This window comes from Saimiri boliviensis, chromosome 14 (assembly GCF_048565385.1).
Source record: "Saimiri boliviensis isolate mSaiBol1 chromosome 14, mSaiBol1.pri, whole genome shotgun sequence".
Lineage (NCBI taxonomy): Eukaryota > Metazoa > Chordata > Mammalia > Primates > Cebidae > Saimiri > Saimiri boliviensis.
The window spans coordinates 72,045,237-72,069,867 of NC_133462.1; the positions used below are offsets into that span (position 1 = coordinate 72,045,237).

General features: G+C 45.2%; 1 protein-coding gene across 1 annotated transcript; it reads left to right on the forward strand.

The window, feature by feature from the left end:
• Positions 1 to 13,986: 13,986 nt before the first annotated feature.
• Positions 13,987 to 23,350, forward strand: C14H1orf115 (chromosome 14 C1orf115 homolog). Its single transcript, XM_039463449.2, has 2 exons — positions 13,987 to 14,428; positions 20,934 to 23,350. The coding sequence occupies exons 1-2, from the start codon at positions 14,120 to 14,122 to the stop codon at positions 21,051 to 21,053; spliced, it is 429 nt and encodes a 142-aa protein (XP_039319383.1). The 5' UTR covers positions 13,987 to 14,119; the 3' UTR covers positions 21,054 to 23,350.
• The last annotated feature ends 1,281 nt before the right edge of the window (positions 23,351 to 24,631 follow it).

Here is a 24,631-nt window from a genome sequence, read left to right on the forward strand (position 1 = left end):
TGCCTGTAATCCCAGCTACTCAGGAGGCTGAGGCAGGAGAATTACTTGAACCCAGGAGGCGGAGGTTGTGGTGAGCCGAGATCGCGCCATTGCACTCCAACCTGGGTAACAAGAGCGAAACTCCGTCTCAAAAAAAAAAAAAAAAAAAAAAAAAAAGTCCATTAATTCAGCAAGTTTGTGGAGTGCCAGTGTACATTAGAGTCTAGGTTCTAGGAAATAGCAGTAAAAAAATATGTAACAGAAATGTATGGACTGGATTGAAGAGTAGAGGCAGGAAGATCTTTTCTGAGGTTAAAACAATAAAGCATCAATGAAATACCATGTATGTGGGGTGGTTAACATAGAGTGGAAAAAGGTAAAAAGGAAGAGACATTTCAAAAGATGTATCAACAAGGTACCACGGCTTGGGTACAATGGCTCATGCCTGTAATCCCAACAGTTTGGGAGGCCAAGTGGGTGGATCGCTTGAGCTTGGGAGTTCAAGACCAACCTGGGCAACATGGTGAATCCCTGTCTCTATTAAAAAATAGCCAGATGTGGTGGCATGCACCTATAGTCCCAGTAATCGGGAGGCTGAGGTGGGAGGATCACTTGAGCCTAGGGGGCAGAGATTGCAGTGAGCTGAGATCATGTCACTGCACTCCAGCCTGGGTGACAGAGTGGTCCCTGCCTCTCCTCCCCCAGCCCCCAAAAAACAAGATAACATGAATATGATTCACAGACTCTAAGAAAGATAATTGGATGGGAGTAGAGCTTCCTGGCATAGGATTCGAGTTTTCAGCTTGCATTTTAAGACTTCCACTTTCACCTAACATGAAGTAACAGTACCAGATTTACTCTCCCACCTAAGACAATGAACAAACAAGATGAGATATGTGAAATAATTTCACGCATGTTTTCATCAGAATAAAAACAATTTTTAAGGCATTCGCTATTAGTCAATGAAGAACAATGATCCTTGAGAGGAAAACAAACAAAATGACCTCTAATTTGTCCAGCTTGTGGCACAGGGAGAGGAAAATCAAGTTGGAGCTTGGCGTTCCCTCTGGTTAAGAAGTCAGAACTGGGAGGCCAACACAGCTAGAGTCTGCAGGGAAGAAGCAGGTGGAGGATACCAAAAAGCAGCTCTGGAGACCTGCAGAAATCAGCACATGAATGTAAGAAAACTATGTGAGGTCAGTGAAAGAACTTCCTGGAATTACATCAGACCAAAAAGCTTCTGCACAGCAAAGGAAACAATCAAAAGAGTGAAAAGACAACTTATGGGATGGGAGAATATATGTGCAAACTATACATTTGAAAAGGAGCTAATATCCAAAATATATATGAACTCAATAATAAAGAAATAACCTGATTGAAAAACGGGGAAAGAACCCAAATAGATATTTCTCAAAAGAAGACATTCTAATGGCCAACAGTCAGAAGAAGGCAGAATGTTCAATAGCACTAGTCATCAGGGAACTGTAAATTAAAACCACAATGAAATATCACCTCACACCTGTTAGAATGACTATTATAAATTGCTGAATGGTAATTAATACTGGCAAGGATGCAGAGAAAAAGGAACTTTTGTACGCTGTTGGTGGGAATGTAAATTAGTACAGCCATAATGGAAAATAGTATGGAAGTTCCTCAAAAAATTAAAAATAGTACTACCATATGGTACAGCAATCCTACTACTGGGTATCCATCCAAAGGATATGAAATTTGTGAGTTGAAGAGATATCTGCATTCCCGTGTTCACTGCAGCATATTAACAATAGATGAGATATGGTGTCAACCTAAATGTCCATAAACAGATGAATGGGTAAGAAAATGTGACATATATACATAATGGAATACTATTCAGCCTTAACAAAGGAAGAAAATCCTGTCATTTGTGACATGAGTGACACCTGCAGGACATTATGGTAAGTGCAATAAGCTAAGCACAGAAAGACAAATATCATATGATCTCACTTACAGGTGGAATCTTTAAAAAGTCAAACTCATAGAAACAGAGAGTAAAATAGTAGTTACCAGAGGCTGGGGGAGAAAGGAGGATTGGGGAGATATTGGTCAAAGGACGCAAAATTAGAAGGAATAAATTCAAGAGATCTAGTGTATATTATGGTGACTGTAGATAATATATTTTATACTTGAAAATTGCTAAGACAAGATTTTTAAGTGTTCTCACACAAAATGTATGTATGTGAGGTAATGCATATGTTAAATTGCATGATTTAGCCATTCCACAATGTATACATATATCAAAACATCATGTCGGCTGGGTGTAGTGGCTCCCACCTGTAATCCCAGCATTTTGGGAAGCCGAGACAGGAGGATCGCTTGAGCTCAGGAGTTCAAGACCAGTCTGGACAACATAGTGAGACCCTGCCTCTACAAAAAATAGAAAAAAAATTAGCTGGATATGGTGATGCATGCCCGTAGTCCCTGTAGTCTCAACCTGTAGTCCCTGTAGTCCCAGCTACTTGGGAGATGGAGGCGGGAGGATCACTTTGGCCTGGGAAGTAGAGGCTGCAGTGAGCTGAGATCATGCTGATGGGAATGTAATGTGAAGCCCCTGTGAAAAACAGTATGGTGGGGAATGTAATGTGAAGCCCCTGTGAAAAACAGTATGGTGATTCCTCAAAAAATTAAAAATAGAATTACCATATGGTCCAGCAATTCTACTTCTGGGCATATACACAAAAGAATTGAAAGCAGGGACTTCAATGTATTTGCACAACCGTATTCATAGTAGCATTGTCCACAATAGCCAAAAGGTGGAAGCAACCCAGTGACAGATGAATGGATAATGAATGGGTAAACATAATGTGATGTATATGTACAACGGAATATTATTCCATTTGAAAAGGGAATGAAATTCTAATACATGCTACAGTATGGATGGGCCTTGAAGACATTATACTAAGTGAAATAAACAGTCACAAGAGGACAAATACAGTATGGTTCCTCTTATATGAGGTACCTGGAGTAGTCAATTTCATAGAAACAGAAAGAACGGTGGTTGCCAGGGGCTAGGGAGAGGGAAAAAGAGAAGTTCGCATACCAACAAAGGGCAGAGACAACCCCCGCTCATCAAAGCCATCCCCTCATCCTAGTTAGACACATATTCTCTTACATAATTTATTCTTCTTTTTTTCTAAACTTAGCAGATATAATTCAGTCCCTACAGCTTCATTCGTGGGACTCTTCCAATATTCTCTTTTCAAGATAGTCATTCCAAATTTGTATACTTTTGAGTGACTTTGCATCTTAATGTCTCCTTTGCCCTTCCTTTAGAGCAGACTGATTTGGGTAAAGAATATCTGACAAGTACTGCAATACAGGACAGCCAGCAGAGATTCTTCCCTGTGGCATCTGCTTCTTTTTTTTTTTCCTTTTCTTCTTTCTTTCTTTCCTTCTCTCTCTTTTTCTGTTTCTTTTCTTTCTTTCTCTCATTCATTCTTTCTCTCTCTCTCTCCCTTTCTTTCTTTTTCTTTCTTTCTCTTTCTTCCTCTTTCTCTTACTTGTTTTTTTCAGAGTCTCAGTCTATCATCCAAGCTGGAGTACAGTGGTGTGATCTCAGCTCAATGCAACCTCCGCCTTCTGGGTCCAAGTGGTTCTCCTGCCTCAGCCTCCCAAGTAGCTGGGACTACAAGCATGTGCTACCACGCCTGGCTAATTTTTGTAGTTTTAGTGGAAATGGGGTTTCATCATCTTGACCAGGTTGATCTTGAACTCCTGACCTCAAGTGATCCACCTGCCTTGGTCTCCCAAAGTGCTGGGATGAGAGGTGTGAGCCACCCTGCCCAGTGACACCCCAGTTTTAGGAGCATGAATGTGGTCTCTGCTCTTTCCTTATAAAAAGAGTTCTTTTCCCACTTCCCTTGCAGCTTTCTAGTAGCCCTTCTCCTCATCAAATAATAATTAAGTAAAAAATTTAAAATTTGATGTTTTAACTCATAAAAATGCATTCTACTTATTGTTGCTATTATTTGAAAATTAAATGACCCCAAAATAGGTACACAGCTGAAATAACTTGTTTTTCTCAGCTATTTGTAAAGGAGCTGAAAAGGTTGGATTAATCCAAGTAGTTTTACTTCAGATATTGAGTACAAAGTGGGATCTAAACTTTGAGTAGTAGTATTTTTTCTTTAATCTGTTCCTTTTTAAAGGTATAATCCGGTCTCTTAAGTGAATTTTACTTAACTATGGAAGTAAATGTATCCAGACTGAAAAGCTGGTTCTAGACTGAAAAAACTGGTTCCAATTTTGCTTCCACACTTAGTGTTCTCAGAAGATGAGGGACGACGAGGCCTGAGAAACTACTTTAGTCACGCCTTCATTCCTCTCCTGAGGAAACTGGGTTCAAAGACGTCTTAAGTGATTTGATCCAGCCTTTCCCAGCAAAGTCTCCATCCTGGCTTTTGGAATCCCAGCCTGCTGCACTGCTGGTTCTTTCCAACATCATCATCAACCACCACCTACCAACACCCACATTTCTCTTTGTGAACCTAACTTTTATTTATTTATTTATTTATTTATTTATTTTATTTTTTTGAGACGTTGTCTTGCTCTGTTGCCAGGCTGGAGCGCAGTGGCACAGTCTCAGCTCACTGCAACCTCCGCCTCCCGGGTTCAAGCGATTCTTCCGCCTCAGCCTCCCGAGTAGCTGGGACTACAGGTGCGTGCCAAACGCCCGGCTAATTTTTGTATTTTTAGTAGAGACGGGGTTTCACCATGTTGGCCAGGATGGTCTCGATCTCTTGACCTCGTGATCCACCCACCGTGGACTCCTAAAGTGCTGGAATTACAGGCGTGAGCCACCGCGCCCGGCCTGTGGACCTAACATTTGAAAGGTTTGTTCCATCAAGCTGCATTTAAATAATAATACATTTGTCAATTAAATATTCTGGTATCAGATAATCTCTGCTACTGTACTGAATGGACATAAGCCCAGCCAAAAGGACAGAAATGCCATGCCATTTCTTTTAACGGTTTTGACACACTGAAACTGTTAGTTTCTGTCATTACCAGAGAGAACCACTAGAGGTCAGGGAAAACCCCTGCCCAAGACACAGTGCTTCTGTCCCACCACCAGCAACAGCCGGAACCCTCTGGATCTGTCTGTACCACAGACACCCCAAAGCCCTCTCCCCAACAAGCACTTGGTTTTGTGTCCCACATGTCCTAAACTTAACTAACAGCATGTCTTTTTTCTTCTGCCTACTCATGGATTTGAGGCTAACATCCTTCCCTGGTTAAGTTGGAGTTTGCACTTTTTTTATTTGCTCATGTGATTTAAACATCTTTCTATCCGGCTACAAAGGCATTTTAATTCCATTTCATTGGATCCCTTATATCCACAAGTAAAAGCTTTCATTTTTTTTTATCGAATTTTATACATTTTGATGAAAATTCTCTCCATAAATTTTGGTAAAAGTTTTGATGATAATTTTGATGAATTTTGATTTTAAAAAGTGATGGAATTCTGCATTCTTTTCATATTATGTAACTCTGATGGGGCTAAAGCCTTAGAGATATTAAAATAACATCTACAAATAACAATCTTTTACAGCTATAGTCTTTTGACATACTTTTTTCTCAGATTGCTGTGACGAACCAATGGCTTTTCATTGACACATTTGTTTCAATTATTTGCAGTCATCAGTTCTTTTTCAGTGATCAAAATGTCACAATTTAGCCAAATGAAACTTTTAACTGGCCCATGTAGCCTTTTTACAAAAAACATGCAAAATATTTAAAGTAATTTTGCTTTTTGGCAACAAGATGCCCCAGGCCCATTTTGTACATCTGGTCCCAGATGTGAAATCAACCAATTATCAAAGCCCCTATTTCTTTCAGGCGAAATTGATATTAGAGACCCAACTGTGAGCACCGCGAGGTGCTTATCTGGCTTCGTGCTGCTGGAATGATGTAACTTATGGGCCATTTCAATGGACGGCCATGGGAAAAGTATACGTACACACAAACATATCTCTAAAAAGTTCACAGCTAGTTTCAAGATATTTCCAATGTTACTTTACGACCATAATACTTACATTCTTGATCCCATACTCAAACTATAATTGTGCTTTGTTTTCTTTTTAATGGATGACTCATACATTGGCCACTCTGAAGCTCTTGATTCATAACAAAGCTAACAATCATTTATTTATTTTAGATCCAAAATAGATCCAATAAAACAAATAGGTACAAAATAGTGATACTGTACTAACTATAAGCCACTAAGTGAAATTCCAGTGTCTATATGTGACTTTCCTTTGTCCTTAGAGTGCAGGATACAGAGGTCATAGGATACAGAGTACAATTACTCTGGTCTAGAGTACTCTGAAATAAATCCTCACTCCGCGGCTTGCAGAAGTCTGTCCAAATGTTTCAGTTCATTTTCAGTTTGAGTTCTTAGGATTTTAGCTTTCAGTTTCTGCTTAGAGTCTATATAGGGCCATGGGCAAAAGGGTAAGTCAGTTTTATTATTAAGACAAACAGAAATCTCCTAACAGTTCAGTTTTCAAAGTACCAGTAAAAAGTTTATTTATTCACCGTCTACTTCACCTCCAATGACTTACTATGCTTCAAAACTTTATCCACAGGAGACTTCTGATTATGCTTCTGATATAGAATGATTCAAAAGACTTTCCAATTTGGTGATAACACAGATATAAATCTGTGCACACACAAGTAAAAATTGCATTCTGCTGTGTTATCAAAGAGTGCTGAATGCAAGAAAGCCTTGGTGCACGGGATTCTAGAGATGGGCATGCCTTTCCTTAGTGAGCAGCAAGATACAGCAGTTTCCACACCTGGGCAAGTCGCTGGGCTAGGTAGGACTGGCGGAAAGTGGGCTTTTTCCATAAAGTGGGCTCTTTTCTGAAAAAGTGGGCCTGGCACTCAAGTGCCTCTTCTGGAGTGAGGGGAAGTCAGCCATGCTTTTATAATAGTTACAGTGTGGGCTGGCAGGACAGATTGGAATTTGGAGAAGCCCCCAGTAAGAAAATAAACGAATCACGCAGCGCTGTGATGCCACCCTCATCCCCACAGTTATGCCAAGAAAGCCGCAGGAGGAAGCCCTGCAAAGCAGAGCTCACGTGCTTTCTTGTGCATCCACAGCGGTTGGTGTCTGGACTCTGCTGGAGATGAAGCCACAGGTGAACCCAAATGCCCACGCTGCGCACCGTCTCCTCCCAGCTCAAAGCTTCACAAGACCAAAGGCTTTGGGCTGTGGACCATGATGGCCCAGAAGGTCGATGCTTGTGCTAGCCAGAGGTGAATGTGAATGTATTCTGATTAGCACTCCGGCCCACCCCCACTCCAGCTGAGCTTACTCTTGGTGGTGGTTTCTTTTTTGGCTTTTTGTTTTTTGTTTTTTTATTTTTTGTTTTTTGTTTTTTTTGAGACAGAGTTTTGCTCTTGTTACCCAGGCTGGAGTGCAGTGGTGCGATCTTGGCTCACCGCAACCTCCGCCTCCCTGGTTCAAGCGATTCTCCTGCCTCAGCCTCCTGAGTAGCTGGGATTACAGGCACGCGTCACAACGCCTATCTAATTTTTGTATTTTTAGTAGAGACGGGGTTTCACCGTGTTGGCCAGGACGGTCTCGATTTCCTGACCTCATGATCCTCCCACCTCGGCCTCCCAAAGTGCTGGGATTCCAGGCGTGAGCCACGGCACCCGGCCTCTTGGTGGGTTTGAATGGTCAGTCCCTCAGGACAGCTGCCAACAACGAAAAGTGTTGCTCTTGCATTTTAAAAATTCTTCAGATTCTACAAGAAAAAATATATGGAAGACCCTTGTTTTATGATTGTAGCAAATTCTAGTTGCAGTGCCCTTTAACTGCAATTCCATGATACACGGTATTTATGTCAAGTCTTTGCCCTTTATCTCTGTGTAGAACTCTGACCCTTCAGGTGAAATAAAAATGTGCTGTGCCTGAGATTTCTAATTGTGCATTTTATGGGGCCTGTATGATTATCGCAGATACGTATTTGAGGAAAATACTTAAAACTTAAGTGAAAATGTTGTTTTTCTGCTATGCCACCTATTTTTATCACTTTTTGAACTAAAGGATATTTAATGTGGAAGGCCCCAATTAAAAATAATCTTTAGGGGCCGGGCGCGGTGGCTCACGCCTGTAATCCCAGCACTTTGGGAGGCCGAGGGGGGTGGATCACGAGGTCAAAAGATGGAGACCATCCTGGTCCACATAGTGAAACCCCGTCTGTACTAAAAATACAGAAAACTACCTGGGCATGGGGTGTGCTCCTGTTGTCCCAGCTACTCAGGAGGCTGAGGCAGGAGAATTGCCTGAACCCAGGAGGCGGAGGTTGCGGTGAGCCGAGATCGCGCCACTGCACTGCAGCCTGGGTAACAAGAGCAAAACTCCATCTCAAAAAAAAAAAAAAAAAAAAAAAAAATCTTTAAAAAGTAAATTTTTTAACCTAAGAAAAGGTAATATTTTTTTAAACCATCCATTTTTTTTTTTAGACTGTACCAAAAACTGAGGCTTAGTTGGTATATGAGGCTACCACTGCCACCACCTCTGTGCCCCCGCCTTCCTTTTAAGCTGCAATCTTTGGAAAATTAAAAATGTTTTCCTGTCTGGTTCATGGTTTGTAACCAGCTCTTACCAGCCAAAGATGTATTTCTTCTTGAGTCTATATCTATCTTGCAAATTGTTTTAAACAACTTTAATTCATACAGTCTCAGGTCTATACACGTGTTCTCACTCGAAATTCACACATTTATTACAAAACTGAAGAGTAAAGAGTAAAACATAAGGACATTTATTACAAAACAAAAGAATAAAAAGTAAAACATAAGAACAAATAGAAACTTTGTTTTCAATTAAATATGTATAGCTGTTTCTATGCAAGTCATTCCAATAAGCAATTACTTTTAAGCTTCTGAGGTCTCTACATATTTTTGAACTCAGTAACTGATGATGTGTTTTCATGACTCTTAGCTCTCCAATGTCCTTGCTCCTTTGGAGAACAAGTTTCTAATTCTTATCAGTGAAGAAAGATTCCTACAAGAGGTGAATGTTGTGGGTTGCCACTCAGCATTCTTCTCACCCGCCTTCCAGCGTGCAGTCTAGGAGCTGAAATCACGTTCTAGGGTCCATGGGGTACTGGAGGAAATTGAGCAAGTTAGTTTACGCTAATCAGGTGCACTCCCACGAGCTTTGGAAGGCAGAGGGGGTGGAAGCCAAGCTTCAGCTGTTTATGCTGCTTCTGCTGACAAGTGCGCCTCTGCAGGTGCTGGGATTTTCGAGCCAGAATGCCCGTGTCTGCTCCTCAGTCTCGTGGGTATGAAAAGAAAGGGGAGGGGTGCCTGTGTGTTGCCAGTGCAGACCAGCAGTCTGTTATGGACTGAATTGTGCCCCATACCTTCCAATTCATAGGTTGCAACACGAACCTCCAGTACCTTAGATATGATTGTATTTGAAGATAGGGCCTTCAGAGAGGTCATTAAGGTTGACTAAGGCTGGGTGAAGTGGCTCACACTTGTAATCCCAGCACTTTGGGAGGCCGAGGAAGGTGGATTGCTTGAGCCAAGTTCAAGACCAGCCTGGGCAACATGGCGAAACCCAGTATCTACAAAAACGACAAAAAGTAGCTGGGTATGGTGGCTCAGGCCTGTAGTTGCAGCTGCTTGGGAGGCTGAGGCAGAAGGATGGCTTGAACCCAGGAGACAAAGGCTGCAGTGAGCTCAGATCACACCACTGCACTCCAGACCCTGTCAAAAAGAAAGAAATGAAGACAGGTTGAATGACGTCATAAGGATGGGGCTCTGACCCAATAGGACCAGTGTCCTTTTAAAAAGCAGAAGAAGGAGCGAGGACATGCATGGGCAGAGCAAAGGTGATGTGAGGATGGAAAGAAGGCGGCCATCTGGAAGCCACAGGGAGAGGCCTCAGGAGAAACCAAACCTGCTGACACCTGAAACTCAGACCCCAGCCTCCAGAACTGTGGGAAAAGTAATTTCTCTTGGTTAAGCCACCAGTCCACAGTATTTTGTTATGGCAGCTCTAGCAGAGAGGGACACAGGCAGGGCTGGACTGTAGCTAACTGTGGGGATCTGGGAGCTTCCCAGGTGGCAGCGGAAGTGGTGTATCCTTACAGCCACCAGCTCCAGTGGCAGCCTCCTGGAGCCCCAGCTTCCTGACTACAGCACGAGTAACAGCTCTGTGGTCATTCTAGGAGTTACACTGGAGACAGCCCAGCCCAGAGCTTGCTATTCAAGCTGTTCACCAAATGTGGAAGGACTGAAGTCCATATATCAAATCCTGTATCCACATGGCCATCTTAAAGGCACAGGATAGGAAAACCAGTTGTCATAGTTCATTTGGGCCATGATAAAAAAAAAATCATAAACTGGGTAACTTGTAAACAATAGAAACTTATTTCTCAGCGTTCTTGAGGTTGGGAATTCCAAGATCAAGGTGCCAGCAGATTTGATCTCTTGCTGTGTCCTCATATGGCAGAAGGGGTGAGGGATTTCTCTCTGGGGCCTCTTTTTATAAGGGCATTAGTCCTATGAGGGCTCCATTTCATGATGTAATCACCTCCCAGAGGCCTCCCATTCCCTGATACCATCACTTTGGAGTTAGAAATTTAACTCATGAATTTGGGAGGGTGGGACACAGACATTCAGATCATAGCATTGGCCTGGAACCACAGGACCCCTGGAGACTGAGGGGGGCGTAGGTGATCAGTGGTTCAAGGGTATTTGCTGGGTCATAACTAGTACAGTAGAATGTTTCCAGTGAGGGCCTGTAAAGAACTATAGAAAACCAGCTTCAAATATCTTCTAGGCCTTGTGGGTGAGATAACGCCTTGGGCAATACTAGTGATGGAAGGTGTTTTCTTCACCCTTCTCTGTTTTGGCCCTGGAAGGGTCAGAAATCACTTTGCAAGCTTGGGAGACTGAGAAACACTAGGTGGGGGAAACAGAAGAGAATTGGACTCCCCAGTCCCCACTCCCTCATCGCCACCACACACAGGTACACACCCACATCAGGTGCTGCCTGAGGGAGGAGAGAGGATTTACTTAAACCAGGTTCCAGGTTCTGAGTATTACATGGAATTGAACATTATACGATTTAGGATTATATAGATTAAGACTATATTTACAACTTTGGACTTACTACCTCTGTGTGAACAGAAGAACTATAGGACTGCCTAAATTTTCACTCAGGAGAAAGAGACTCCATCTCTGCACAGAGTAACTTGCAGAGAGACAAAGGAATGCAACGTAAGGACAGTTTCTGATTACATCTCCTTAAATCCTGCTTGTTCACTGGTTATAGAGACGGAATCTGGAGATCAATTTTTAATTGTTCTAGTGTTCTGCCTTTAAAGGCAAACTAAATGTTGTTGTGACGTTTGAATGGTATTTTGTTCTGACAAAAACGTATTTTAGGTCCATGGATGTTCTAACTTCGTCTCTATTTGTATTAGTTCTTTCTCACACTGCTATAAAGAAATACCCGAGACTGAGTAATTTATAAAGAAAAGAGGGTAAATTGACTCACAGTTCTGCTGGCTATGCAGGAAGCATGATGGCTTCTGCTTCTGGGGAGGCCTCAGAAGACTTACAATCATGGCAGAAAGTGAAGAGGAAACAGGCAAACATGGCCAAAGCCGGAATGAGAGAGACAGAAGGGGGAGGTGTGCACCCCACACTTTGAAACAACCAGATCTCACGATAGCTCACTCCCTATCAAGAGAATAGCACCCAGGGGATGGTGCTAAGCCATTCATGAAGGATCACCCTTATGATCCAATCACCTCCCACCAGGCCCCATCTCCAACATTGGGAATTACAATTCAACATGAAATTTGGTGGGAACATAGAACCAAACCATATTACCATTTGATAAGCAGCCTAGAGGTCTTTGAGGTCAGTTTTGTACACAGAAAAGGGACTACAAGGGTCTCCATTTGTATATAAAGTAATAGTTGCTTTAGTGAAGTTACAAATCTACTTTTTCTTGACCTTTTAAATTCAAATTACATACTGTTTTAAACTATTTGCAAACCCAATAAAATTTTGCAGTTACTGTAAGGAGCTACTTTTACTCTTTACTTAATTTAGTTCTCCCAAATATTTCAATCAACTTTTACAAATTTAATATTTTGCTTTCTTCTCAAGTACTTCAATTACATAACAAAACTCTAAGTCTTATAAATATAGTAAGTTAAATTTATTTTCATACCCCTTTCACCTGAAATTGAATTGTATATAAATTTTATACACAATTTTACATATAAAGACTATTTGTTTATAATATTAAATGTAAGTCATTACTTATTGCATTAAACAGTTAAAAGACTAAATCAGTTACTTGTTTACACATTTGTTTTGTTTGTTTATTTGTTCATTTTTGAGACAGAGTTTTGCTCTTGTTGCCCAGGCTGGAGTTCAGTGGTGCCATCTCGGCTTGCTGCAACATCCACCTCCTGGGTTCAAGCGATTTTCCTGCCTCAGCCTCCGGAGTAGATGGGACTTCAGGCACCCGCCACCATGTCCAGCTAATTTTTGTATTTTTATTTTATTTTTTAGTAGAGACGGGGTTTCACCATGTTGAGTGGTGAAAGGATGATTTTGATCTCTTGACCTAGTGATCTGCCCGCCTCGGCCTACCAAAGTGCTGGAATTACAGGCATGAGCCTCTGCGCCTGCCCCACATTTTAATTTTTTTAGAAATGGGGCCTCACTATGTTGCTCAGACCTCCTGGCCTCAAGGGATCCTCCCACCACAGCCTCTAGAGTTGCTGGGATTACAGGTGAAAGTCACCATGCTGGCTCACATTCTAAGTTGGAATTACAAAATTAATTTCTTTGGCATCTTAATGAACTAAATTGTCATAAACATTTTGTGTGCTTGTACCAACATATCCATATTATTCTCAAAAATATCACAAACTTTAATGGTAATATATGAGTATAACTAACAGTCTATATTTTTTGTACTTAAGTATTTTTTTTGAGATGAGATCTCATTCTGTTGACCCCCTTGGAGTACAGTGACACAATCATAGCTCACTGCAACTTCCACCTTCCAGGATCAAGCGATCCTCCTGCCTTACTGGGACTACAGGTGAATTTTTGTATTTTTTTTTTATTTATAGAGATGAGGTCTCCCTTGCTGCCCAGGTTAGTCTCAGATTCCCAGGCTCGAGCGATCCTCCTGAATAACTGGGACCACAGGTGCACACCACCATGCCTGGTTAATTTTTTTTTTTTTTGGTAGAGATAGAGGTCTAACTATGTTACCCAGGCTGTTCTTGAACTCCTGGGCTGAAGCTATCCTCTCGGACTCTCAAAGTGCTGGGATTACAGGCGCAAACCACTGCTCCCAGCCCTTAATTCCACATTAGCCAGAATTCAAAGGCATTTACTCACTTAAGAAAATAGGGCATTCTCAGCTTGTTGAGATTCACAGTACATTGAGAATGCTTATCTCACAGAGAGATATGCCTGAAAATCATGATTGTAATGACTGCGCCACATGCTGGCATGTCTGGAGCAGAATTTCCTTTGCCCCCTGCCCGTTGGTTTACTCCACTCTTTCACTGAGTCAGACCGTTAAACACCGTGGACATACTGCCTTGCGTTTCCGAATATTTCCTAGAAGGATACAGACGTTTCTTAAGACTCACGGTAAAGATTTTCTGATCGCCTTTCCAAAAGCTTGACACTAATTTGCACTCCCACGAATACTGTTACCGTGACCATCTCGCCATGCTCTCCCCAACACTGAGCGTGATCTCTCCTGTCATTACCATCGTTGCTAATTTGAACATGGACAGATACGGTCCTATTATTTTGGGGTCACTGATTTCGTAGCCAGTGCAGTTGCAGGTGTTTTGCATGTTCATTGTGCAGTGCGCGCTGGGATTACAGGTGAGATTACACCTGCACCCTTTGGCCGGCAGGTGGAACGCTGGGCGGGGCTGGCGGAGCGCGTCCGCCGCCATCCCGGGCCCCACGGCCAGGGGGCGCTGCAGCCCCCCCCCAACCCCCGCCCCGTCCGGGCAGAGGCGGAGAAGCGGGCGGGGAGCAAAGGTTGGCGTCTTGGCGCTCGGACCTTCGCCAGAGGGTCCGCGGCATCATGACGGTGGGAGCCAGGCTCAGAAGCAAGGCGGAGAGCAGCCTCCTGCGCCGCGGGCCCCGGGGGCGAGGACGGACCGAAGGGGACGAGGAGGTGGCCGCCATCCTGGACCACCTGGAGTACGGAGACGAGGCGGAGGCGGCGGCCGAGAGCGGGGCGAGCGCGGCGGGCGAGCGGGGCCCGGGGTCCCGGGGCGCGCGGAGGGTGCACCTCGCCCTCCTGCCTGAGCGCTACGAGCCGCTGGAGGAGCCGGCGCCCGGCGAGAAGCCCAGGAGGAGGTACCGGCGGAAGCTGAAGAAGTACGGCAAGGTAGGGGCCCTGCGCCGCCACTGCCCGGGGGGCGCGGGAGCCGGGTCCTGACCGTCGACTCACCTAGTTTCTCCGGGCTGCACCTGCGACCCCCTCCGCCCCTACTCCCACTCCCTCGCCGGAGGGGAGCCGCGAGTTGCGAGTCGTGAGTCGTGATTGAAACTTAAATCGGGGGTTGCACTGGGTGGGCCCCGCTGTGCCTGCTACTGCGCTCCTGGCTGGTTAAGAACATTCTCAAGGGGCTCCTACCAAGGCGGTTCTTATGTAAGATCAGGAACCAGTGTCCCTGATTACAGATAGGATACTGAAGTGTTAGCGTGGCAGGTGACTTGGAGAAGGTGGCCCCTTTGGAAAGAAAGAGAAATTGCAACCCACTGTATCTGTTTTCCAGTAACATCCATCCAGGATATCCCACTAGTCGAGAAATATTTGGGTTATTCCCCCAAATATTTCCAAGGTTATTTCCAGGGACTGGGAGCGCAACAAATAAATAAATAGGCGCTTGCTGACTTTTTCTCTTCTAGCCAAGTATCTATGTACTTCAAAACATTCTGCCATTTGTGGGAGATGGGGTTAGGAAGGATGAATATGGGAGAAAATGACAGTTTCCTTCTCAGAAATCAAAGCCCAGATGCACTTCCCAGGTGTTTCTGCCTAGAAGCACTGGAAGCTGCTGCCTGAAGCGCTCCTGGCCGGGACGAGGCCACCCAGAATAAAGTCACAGAAGTGACTGTCCTGGCCAAGGGCCACGGGCCTCATCTGATTTATTGTCCAGTTATCTGTGTTACCCAATGCCCTCTTAAACCTGAAGCCATTCAGTCTCCATGCCTGGGAGCTTACGTTTATCATCCTCTTTAAAGGTATACCAGCAGCTTCTGGAGCAGAACACAGGCAGGGGTAAAAAATATCAATAAAAACTATAAAGTTGGATCTTTTCAGGCTTAGAGCCCTTGTAGGATGAATCGTCTCTGGTCTGGGTCCAAGTTGAGCACAAAGAAGCCATCGTGTCCCTCTCCACTGGTAAAGTGATATAGCAGAAATCCCTGCTCAAGGAGTAGGACTTGAAGATATTTTGGGGGGCCCTCACTTTGTGGCAGGCATTGTGTTGAACAGTAGGGGTGTGAAAATGAATACAGTGCAGCCCTGCCCTAGAGAAGTGCACAGCCTCCCAGGGAGACACTGACATAGCTGGGGCGCCACCCCCAGGGGCTTCAGGGCACAGAGCTCAGGCAGTTCACTCCTCAGTAGTGAGCTTATAAAGGCAGGGAAGTTTTCAAATCATGCTGACATGAAAACTGGGCACAGAAGGACGAGTGAAGATCTCACCAGATAACAGTGAAGTGGTCTGAAGTGGGTACACTTCATACCCACTAGGATGGCTAGTCCCAAAAATTGTCCAAACAAACCAAATAACAAATGTTGGCGAGAATGTAGAGAAATTGGAACCCTTGTACATTGCTGGTGGGAACGTGAAGTGGGACAGCCACTGTGGAAAATAATTTGGCAGTTTCTCCAGAAGTTCCATGTAGACTCATTCTGTGATCCAGCAGTTCCACTCCTAGGTATGTAACCGAGAGATGAAAACAGGTACCCAAATCAATGTTTATATACACATTTTCGTAGAAGCATTATTTACACGAGTCGAAAGGCAGAAACAACCCAAATGTCCATGAATGGATGGATGGATAAACAAGTGTGTTATATACATACAATGTATTATTATTCAGCCATAAAAGGAAGGAAATGGACTAATCCATGCTACAGCATGATGAACCTCTAAAAATACTATGCTAACTGAAGCAAGTCAGACCCACAAGGTCACGTATGCTGCATATGATTCCATTTGTATGGAATGTCTACAATAGGTCAACCCATGGAGATGGAACACAGATTGGTGGTTGCCAGGGACTGGGGGAAGAGGAATGGAGTGCATCTGCTTAATTGTCATGTGTTTTTTCTAGGGGATGATGAAAATGTTTTGGAGCTAGATGGAAGTGGTGGTTGCACAACATTGTAAAAGTACTAAATGCCACTGGGCTGTATGTACTTTAAAATGGTGAATTTTATGTTATGTGAATTTTGCCTTAATGAAAACAAACGAAAAAAAAAAAAAAGATTTCACTGGATAGAGAAGTGGTGTCATTTGAGGTAGAGGGACCGTCACAAGCCCGGCTGTAGGCACGAAAGCTCTAGAGTGTTAGTTCAGCGGACCCAGGAAGCCAGGGGAGAGGACATCATCAGGTTAGGGTCAGGTTTCTCCTTTCTGACCTTCAAAAGAATGATTTCAGCTTCTACTTTCTTGGAGCCAACTGAGAAGGTTACCAGGCTCAAACATGGAGAAATAAAGCAGGTGACTCTCTTTGTTCGCTTAGACCCCAGCTCCCCTCTGAGAGATTAGTTGGGTAGAAAGCTCTACTCATATCAAAGAATCCCAAATGCGCTCTCTTAAATGATACTGAAATAGTGGTTGAGAGATATTTTACATTTCTTTGCATTTCATTTCTCAAATCTGTGTTTTTGACAGTGTTCCAGTTAATAAACTATTTTAGTAGATTTTTTCCCCTAAATTACAAAGACAAAGTGACAAGCAGCTTTTAAAGCATAACAGCCTGAGCAAAATGGATGCACAAATACCAAAAATGTCATATTCATGCAGGCAGTTGTGATTCTGATCTTGTTTATAATGGATCACTCTTGATTGTTAAGCTTGTTCCCAGAGAATGTTTTTCTTTTGTTGTTTCAAACATGTAAGTAAAATTCCCCTAGTGAGTCTTATCACAGCTTTAGAGGAGTGTATCTCTTAGCAACATCACATACTCACAAATGCGCGTGCCCCAGCCCAGTGTCTCTTTGAGAAATCAACAGGGTAATAATGTCCAGGAAAGCAGTGTCTAGAGAAGACACAGGCAGTACTTGGTTCTTGCAAAGCTCTTCATTTAGTGGGAGAGGTACCAAAGGAAACGCCCAGCGTCTTTCTATGTGCTCAAGATACAGTAATGAGCACAACCGAGTCCCTGCCCTCCTTCTGTTATTGCGAGGAACCCTGTAATTTATTTTTATTTTTATTTTTATTTTTTATTTTTTGAGAAGGAATTTCGCTCTTGTTACCCAGGCTGGAGTGCAATGGCGCGATCTCGGCTCACCGCAACCTCCGCCTCCTGGGTTCAGGCAATTCTCCTGCCTCAGCCTCCTGAATAGCTGGGATTACAGACACGCGCCACCATGCCCAGCTAACTTTTTTGTATTTTTAGTAGAGACGGGGTTTCACCATGTTGACCAGCATGGTCTCGATCTCTTGACCTCGTGATCCACCCGCCTTGGCCTCCCCAAGTGCTGGGATTACAGGCGTGAGCCACCACACCTGACCGAGGAACTCTGTAATTTAAACTGTTGAAAGATCGTCTGGGCGCGGTGGCTCACGCCTGTAATCCCAACATGTTAGGAGGCAAAAGCAGGTGGATCACCTGAGGTCAGGAGTTTGAAACCAGACTGACCAACACAGTGAAACCTTTTCTTTACTAAAAATACAAAAAATTAGCTGGGCATGGTGGCACATGGCTGTAATCCCAGCAACTTTGGAGGCTGAGTCAGGAGAATTGCTTGAACCCGGGAGGTGGAGGTTGCAGTGAGCTGAGATTGCGCCGTTGCACTCCAGCCTGGGCAACAAGAGCAAAACTCAGTCTCAAAAATAAAAAATAAAAAAAAAAGAGGGCCGGGCGCGGTGGCTCAAGCCTGTAATCCCAGCACTTTGGGAGGCCGAGGCGGGTGGATCACGAGGTCGAGAGATCGAGACCATCCTGGTCAACATGGTGAAACCCCGTCTCTACTAAAAATACAAAAAATCAGCTGGGCATGGTGGCATATGCCTGTAATCCCAACTACTCAGGAGGCTGAGGCAGGAGAATTGCCTGAACCCAGGAGGCGGAGGTTGCGGTGAGCCGAGATCGCGCCATTGCACTCCAGCCTGGGTAACAAGAGCGAAACTCCGTCTCAAAGAAAAAAAAAAAAAAAAAGAGAAAAAAGAAAGCTCAAGTAAGCCAGAAGTCTTAGGAAATTACACTCTTAAGAAACTTTCCCAGACAACAGATACCTTGGGTCTATGTATTACCACCACAAACCCAAATTACTATGTAATTTTTAAAAAGTAGGCGTTATTTTGCAGTAATAATAGCTGACTCTGGGGAGCACTTACACTGCCTGCAGTTTGTACCGGGCCCTGTTCTAAGTGCTTTCCTTGCATGATCTCATTTACTCCTCTTAAAACTCAATGAGGTGGTTACTAAATATTCCCATTGTATAGGTGAGGAAACAGGCCATGGGAAATTAAGTACGTGATGGAGTTGGAATTGAAGCCCAGGCTGTGAGTAATTAGCTAGAAGCTGTTATTTCAAAAGGGAAATATAGTATGGGGGTTAAGGTCATAGGCCCTGAAGTGAGATTCTTTTAGGATTGAACTCCAGCGCTGCTTCTAACCAGATATGTAAATGTGGACAGATGTCATCTCTCTGTGCTTTCTCATTATTAAGTCTGATAGGCAGAGGCCACCAGGAACATACCAGAGCCAATCCATGTTAGGGTTATGTGCTTAGGGCTGTGAGGGAGAGTGCATGCCAGAGGAATTGGTGGGGGGTCTCAAAAAGTGGAGATCTCAAGTAATGAATTGAATATTTGAGCCTGAGCTGAAGAGTTTTTCAAATCTGAGAAGTACTTGTAGTCATTAGAAATGGATGAGACCATCTAAGGAGAGATTATAGGGAAAGAGAGAGAAAAGGAGAGACTCAGGACTGAGTACTGGAGAATACCAACATTTTAAAGTCTGGTAGAGGGATCATTAAGCAAAGAAAGCTGAGGAGGAGCTCCCTATTTAGTAGGAGAGAACTAAGAATATGGAGTCAAACAGGTCAGATGATTATTTCATAAAGTATGTTGAAAGCTGCTCTCTGAGAGATCAGGGGGAGGAAGGCAGAAAAGCATCCGTTGGTTCAGGCAGCATGGGAGTAGATGGCCGTGACCAGACGGTCCCTGCATAGGTTGGGGTAGGAGCCAGAGTCAGAGGAAGTAAGAATTGCAGACATGGAGAAGTACGTGTGGTTGGCTCTCTTCGCTGGCTTGGCGTGATGGAGGGCAGAGACTGGGGCAGGATACGGAGGCAAGGTGATACCCAAGCATGTGTGTAAGCTAATGGGATCCAGTGGAGAGGAAGCGAATGACGGAGCTGGAGAAGGGAAAGCCAAGGTGAAGGTGGGAGAGGGCACCAACAGCAAGTGTCAAGGGAATGGCTTGGGGGAAGAGGACCAGTTTCTCCACTGTAACACAGACCAAGTGAGGGACGCCAGGGGCAGCAGACACAGATGGGTCTGTAGAGAGTGGTGGAAGGTGAATGTGTTCCCTGATGATGTCTGGGGTTTGGTTTTGTTTTTCTGTGAAAGATGAAGTGCAATAGTCTCATGGAGGTACGGAGACTTGGGTGTGTCTGCCTGTGTTGCAAGTGGGGAGTCTTAAGAAGGGAAAAGGTATGAGGCAGTACCTGGGGGAGAGAGAAATTCATCCTACCAGACAGATATGGTAGGTTTGTCAGGCGCTGTTGGAAGGCAAGGTGCGATCTGTGATTGTGATCAGGAACTTTAAGTCAAACCAGTCTGAGTGGTTCTAGTAATATGGAAAAGTCAAAGGACTGAGAGACAAGGTACGTGGCCTAAGGCACAGGTTATCTGCATGGGCAATGATGTCACTAAGAATGATGACAGAAGTTGGGGTAGAGAGGGGAAGACCGGGACAGCCATGCAATAAATGTTCATTGGTGGTGGTGGTAATTTTTCTGTTGCAATCCCATTTGAGTCCTTTAGATGTCCTCTGCCTAGCACCTGACATTCCCTGAATGTTCCCTATTCAGCCTTGCAGAAAAGGAAGAGGAGGAGTGGTTACCAGGAAAGCATTGCCCAAGCCTGACCATCAAGGAGTGTATAATGGTATTGGAAATGCTGAGCTTATGTGGATGTAGCAATTAGAAAATGACAGAAGACTACAGAGGGACAGATGTATGGGTCAGACAGAAACATGCTCTTGAGGTAGATGGAGGAGAAGATGGCTTTCAGATAAGATGAAGGAAGGAAAACTTAACTCAGCCTTCTGATGGTCCAGTAATTTTTAGCTGGAACAGAGAAGAGTCATCTTTGGTTTAAAAAACAAAACAAAACTGCTTTAGTTTTAGACTTGGCAGCCTCACTGCTGTTTCCAAGAAGGTCTTTGAATTATCTGGAAATAAGCTGTGCTTGAAAGCACTTTGCAAGGTGGCGATGTCTGCTGTGAGCCCCCACGTATTCTTAGGCTGGGGGTGGGCACGTGGTACCTTGCTGATTTGCCACGGGAGAATCAGGAAAAATGATCTTTATGCATGTCGCCATGACTCATGGGTTTTTTTTTTCTTTCATGAAACATGGCAGAATGAAAAAGTTGCCTACCCTAATCCTAATCCTTTGCTTTTCTCTTCTATTCCTGAAACTAGAATGTCGGGAAGGTCATCATGAAAGGATGCCGCTACGTGGTCATTGGGTTGCAAGGCTTCGCTGCAGCCTACTCTGCCCCATTTGGGGTAGCCACCAGTGTGGTGTCCTTCGTGCGCTAACGGGAGCCCCTGCTGAGGGAACCGTGTGAATCTGGAGCATCTCAGACTTGAACACACAGCAAACTTGGAAGAGAAAACATGCCTTTCTTTGCTGAATCACATGAGTATGATGAATAAGTCACCCCTGCCCATCTGCTGAGCTTCTCACGTCTCTCAGTCCCGTGTGGACCCAATGGTCAATTCTGCAGAGAATTCAGCCGAGGTTAGGTTTGGAAGTGGAGCTAGTGTGCTGAAGCCAGAGCCTTCACGTGAAGGTGGCACGTGCTGGGGTGGAGGCCGACACTCGACAGATCCGAGCAGTGTGGGTGTACAGCAGAATCTTGGGGGGAGGAAGAGGATGTTACTGGAGTCAGATGATTTGCTGCATTCTCCTGGAAAGGTTGTGGGCTGACAGGCGCTCACATTCCTGGGCTGCCTCGGTTCTGAGGGCAGCTAAGGAGCTGTTTATTCCTCAAGCCATTCTCCCCGATCTCCCTCTGCCACTCTGTCACCAGGAGTTTAATTAAAGGCTTGAGAAGAGGGAAGGAAGAAGAGAGCTCTTTGAAGGCTATGATGCTTTGAAAACTGTGTTGGCAGTGTGGCGTGACTGTTTAAAGTAGACAAAAACTTGTCATTTTACCCCATCCTGAATGGCTGTGAGGCTGGCGAGGAAGGAGGAAGGAGGGCAAGTTTGGACGCAGGCTGGGTGGGTGGCTGGGACAGGTTGGCCAAGGGACCACTCCTGAGGGCTCTTGTGCCCAGCGTTGCCCACTTCGGCCCAGCCACGTGTTTGCAGCAACCAGAGTCCCTGCAAACATGTGGCTGGCTGCGGTCAGGGCCTACTGACACCATCAATGTACTCCTGCCAGAGGCTTGGCTCCTCTCTGCCAGGCCAACCAAGAGCGCTTGTCCTGGGCGGGACATAGGGGCTGAGAGAGGTGGAGGGAGACACAACACATCAGGAATGGAAATAAGGAATTAGAGAAGGAAGCAGTAAGTAGGAGACAGATGTGAAGCAAGTGGAAACAAGGCAAGAAGGTGTTGGAAGAGAGAAAGAAGGTGGCCATCCAGGAGTCAGGCCTGGAGCATCAGTGTGAGGGAGTTCAGGTAGGCTGGGCCTGTGCCACTAGTGGGAACAGGGGAGGCTGGGTGGCCAGGGGTGTCCTGGCTGGTGCTTAAAACCCCTGAGGCCATGAGCTCGTTGGCTGCCTTTGCAGCATCCTTTGCTCTTCTGTGCTGCCCAGTGTGACCTCATCTCACCCAGATTCAAAGGGTAGGGTGGGCCTGGGTCTTAGGCCTGACACCCACCAAGGATGACCTGGGGACTGTCATGGGATGCTGAACAGGGAGATGAAAGAAAGGAGGGCCCCCTTACCACCTCCCCGATAGGCCACTGTTCTGACTTTGTTTCCAGAATATCTGGAAATCCAAAGGGGCTGTTGCTGAGCAGTCTGCAGGATCAGTGACAGCACCCACGTGTCATCCCAAGGCACGCAGGGGAGGCCTCCACACTCATGCTTCTCTGAACAAGCCCCACCAAGACAGACAGGCAGAGAGACAGAGAAAAAAGGAAGGGGTGGGGGACAAGGTTGAAGCTGTGCAGGTAGACTCCACTTCACTTCCTGAAGCTTCAACTTCATGTTGAAGATTCACTGGGACTGGATTCCTGCGTTGTTAATATTGGCGTGGAAAAGTGAAACAAGTGATCTGGTTTTAGCCCAGATGATGAAAGTGGGTATGGCACATTTTCACACACGTGAGATAATTATAGCTTGCCCCACAGCACTGGGTGTCGGAGAAAGGGAGAGATAGATTTAAGTGGAAGAAAAAGCCAAGCACAGTGAGTGGGAAAGAGAGTGAGGGCCTGTGGGGGCAGGGGACAGAGCTGCTGGGGCCTTTCCTCGCCTGGGAATCCGTCCAGGAAGAACTTCCCCACCCGCTTCCCCAAATTGGAAAAACTGTACAGTCAAGCCTGTTTGGCCCTGAAATTCTTAAGAATCTGGTTAAAAATTAACTCAGAAATGTCAAAAGTCAAACCTTCCCAGAGATGAACCTCAGATGTCACTCGGCCTGAGTCCTCCTTCTCTGTGACAGGGCTGCCCTGGGTGTCTTTTACTCAGTTCCTGGGGCGTAATCATTTGGGGCATGTCACCGATAACCATTTTACCTTTTCTTTTCTTTTTCTTTTTTTAAATATCAGTGTCCACACCTTACTGAGAATTGAGTTTTAGAGCTTTCGCTTGATGTGCTTGACCGAGAGACTTCTTTTGTACCCTTTTCTTGTCCTGTGATGTAAATAAAGGCCTCGATTTATGTAACGTTTCTTGCATGAAGGGTTCCTGGCTCCTCACTTTCTGGCCTTGCTTGAGGGACATTGCTGGAGTCCAGCCACACTGAGAACTTGGCACAGCAGGTGGTGACCAGTCGGGAGAGACCTCCCTGAGAACCAGTAGGAGCCCCCGACTGCTCCCTGGGGACCCAATGGAGGGAGAGACCCCAGTTCACCTGGGAACTCTGCATGTGTGTTAAAGGGGGCAGTGCTCTCTAATCCAGCAGAACAGGCTTTGCCATGTAGGAGCCTCAGCTCATGAGTTTGTTAAAGATGGGGCTGGGCACAGTGGGTCCCGCCTGTAATCCTAGCACTGAGATAGGCAGATCGCCTGAGTTCAGGAATTCAAGACCAGCCTGAGCAACATGGCAAAACCCCATCTCTATTAAAATACCAAAAATTAGCCGGGCGCGGTGGTGCACTCCTGTGTTCCCAGCTATTCAGGAGGCTGAGGCAGGAGAATTGAATTGCATGAACCCAGAAGGCGGAGGTTACAGTGAGCCAAGATCACAACATGGCACTCCAGCCTGGGCGACAGAGTGAGACTCTGTCTCAAAATAAATAAATAAATAAACAATAAAAAAGATTTCTAGAACCTCCAGCTCAGATTTAGAGAGCCTAGCATAGGGGCAGGAAGCTGCATGGCCCACAGGCTGCTGAGAAAACTCCAGTGCCGCCGTTCCTCTGCCTCAGCTGGGAAATGCTGGCCCCTGGGGCCTGCTGCACATTGCATCTGCCAGTGGTACTCCGAGTGGGAGGCTGGGCCAGAGCAGGGGCCCTGCCAGGTTCTAGCCCTGCGCCGAGTACGTGTGGTATGCCTGCTCACTGAGTCTGCACAGAAGTGATATTGAAGGTCTTGGAGGTAGGGTAGGTGGAGAGGAGAGGAGCGGTCCTGGTGGCCATCAGGGCCCACCCGTCCCCACCTGCTGTTAGGCTTGCAGCAAAGCAGAAGTGAGGGACCACTGTGTATTCAGCCACCTTGGAGTCATCCTGCCCTCCCTCTGCCCAGCACCTGTGTCTTGCCAGAGAAGTCTCGATGGCATCTGTGACCAAGAAGCAGCCAGAGTCAGGACTTGAATTCAGACCACCTTCTCCACCCTCCAGTGGTCTTCCGAGGAATGGTAATCTTATTATTATTATTATTATTATTTAAGCAGAAAACAGTTGTGGTATCAAGAAACAGTTATTGCAGTGTTAGATTTAGGCAGCTGTGGTTATGGGGTTTGCACCCATGATGTATTTTCCCAGTCTCTGACTACAGGAGTACAGA

Excerpts from the sequence above, each read along its gene's own strand:
- C14H1orf115 (XM_039463449.2), top strand. The coding sequence starts at position 14,120 with ATGACGGTGGGAGCCAGGCTCAGAAGCAAGGCGGAGAGCAGCCTCCTG. Across the intron at positions 14,429-20,933 it reads AGCTGAAGAAGTACGGCAAG|AATGTCGGGAAGGTCATCAT; the intron begins GTAGGGGCCCTG and ends TCCTGAAACTAG.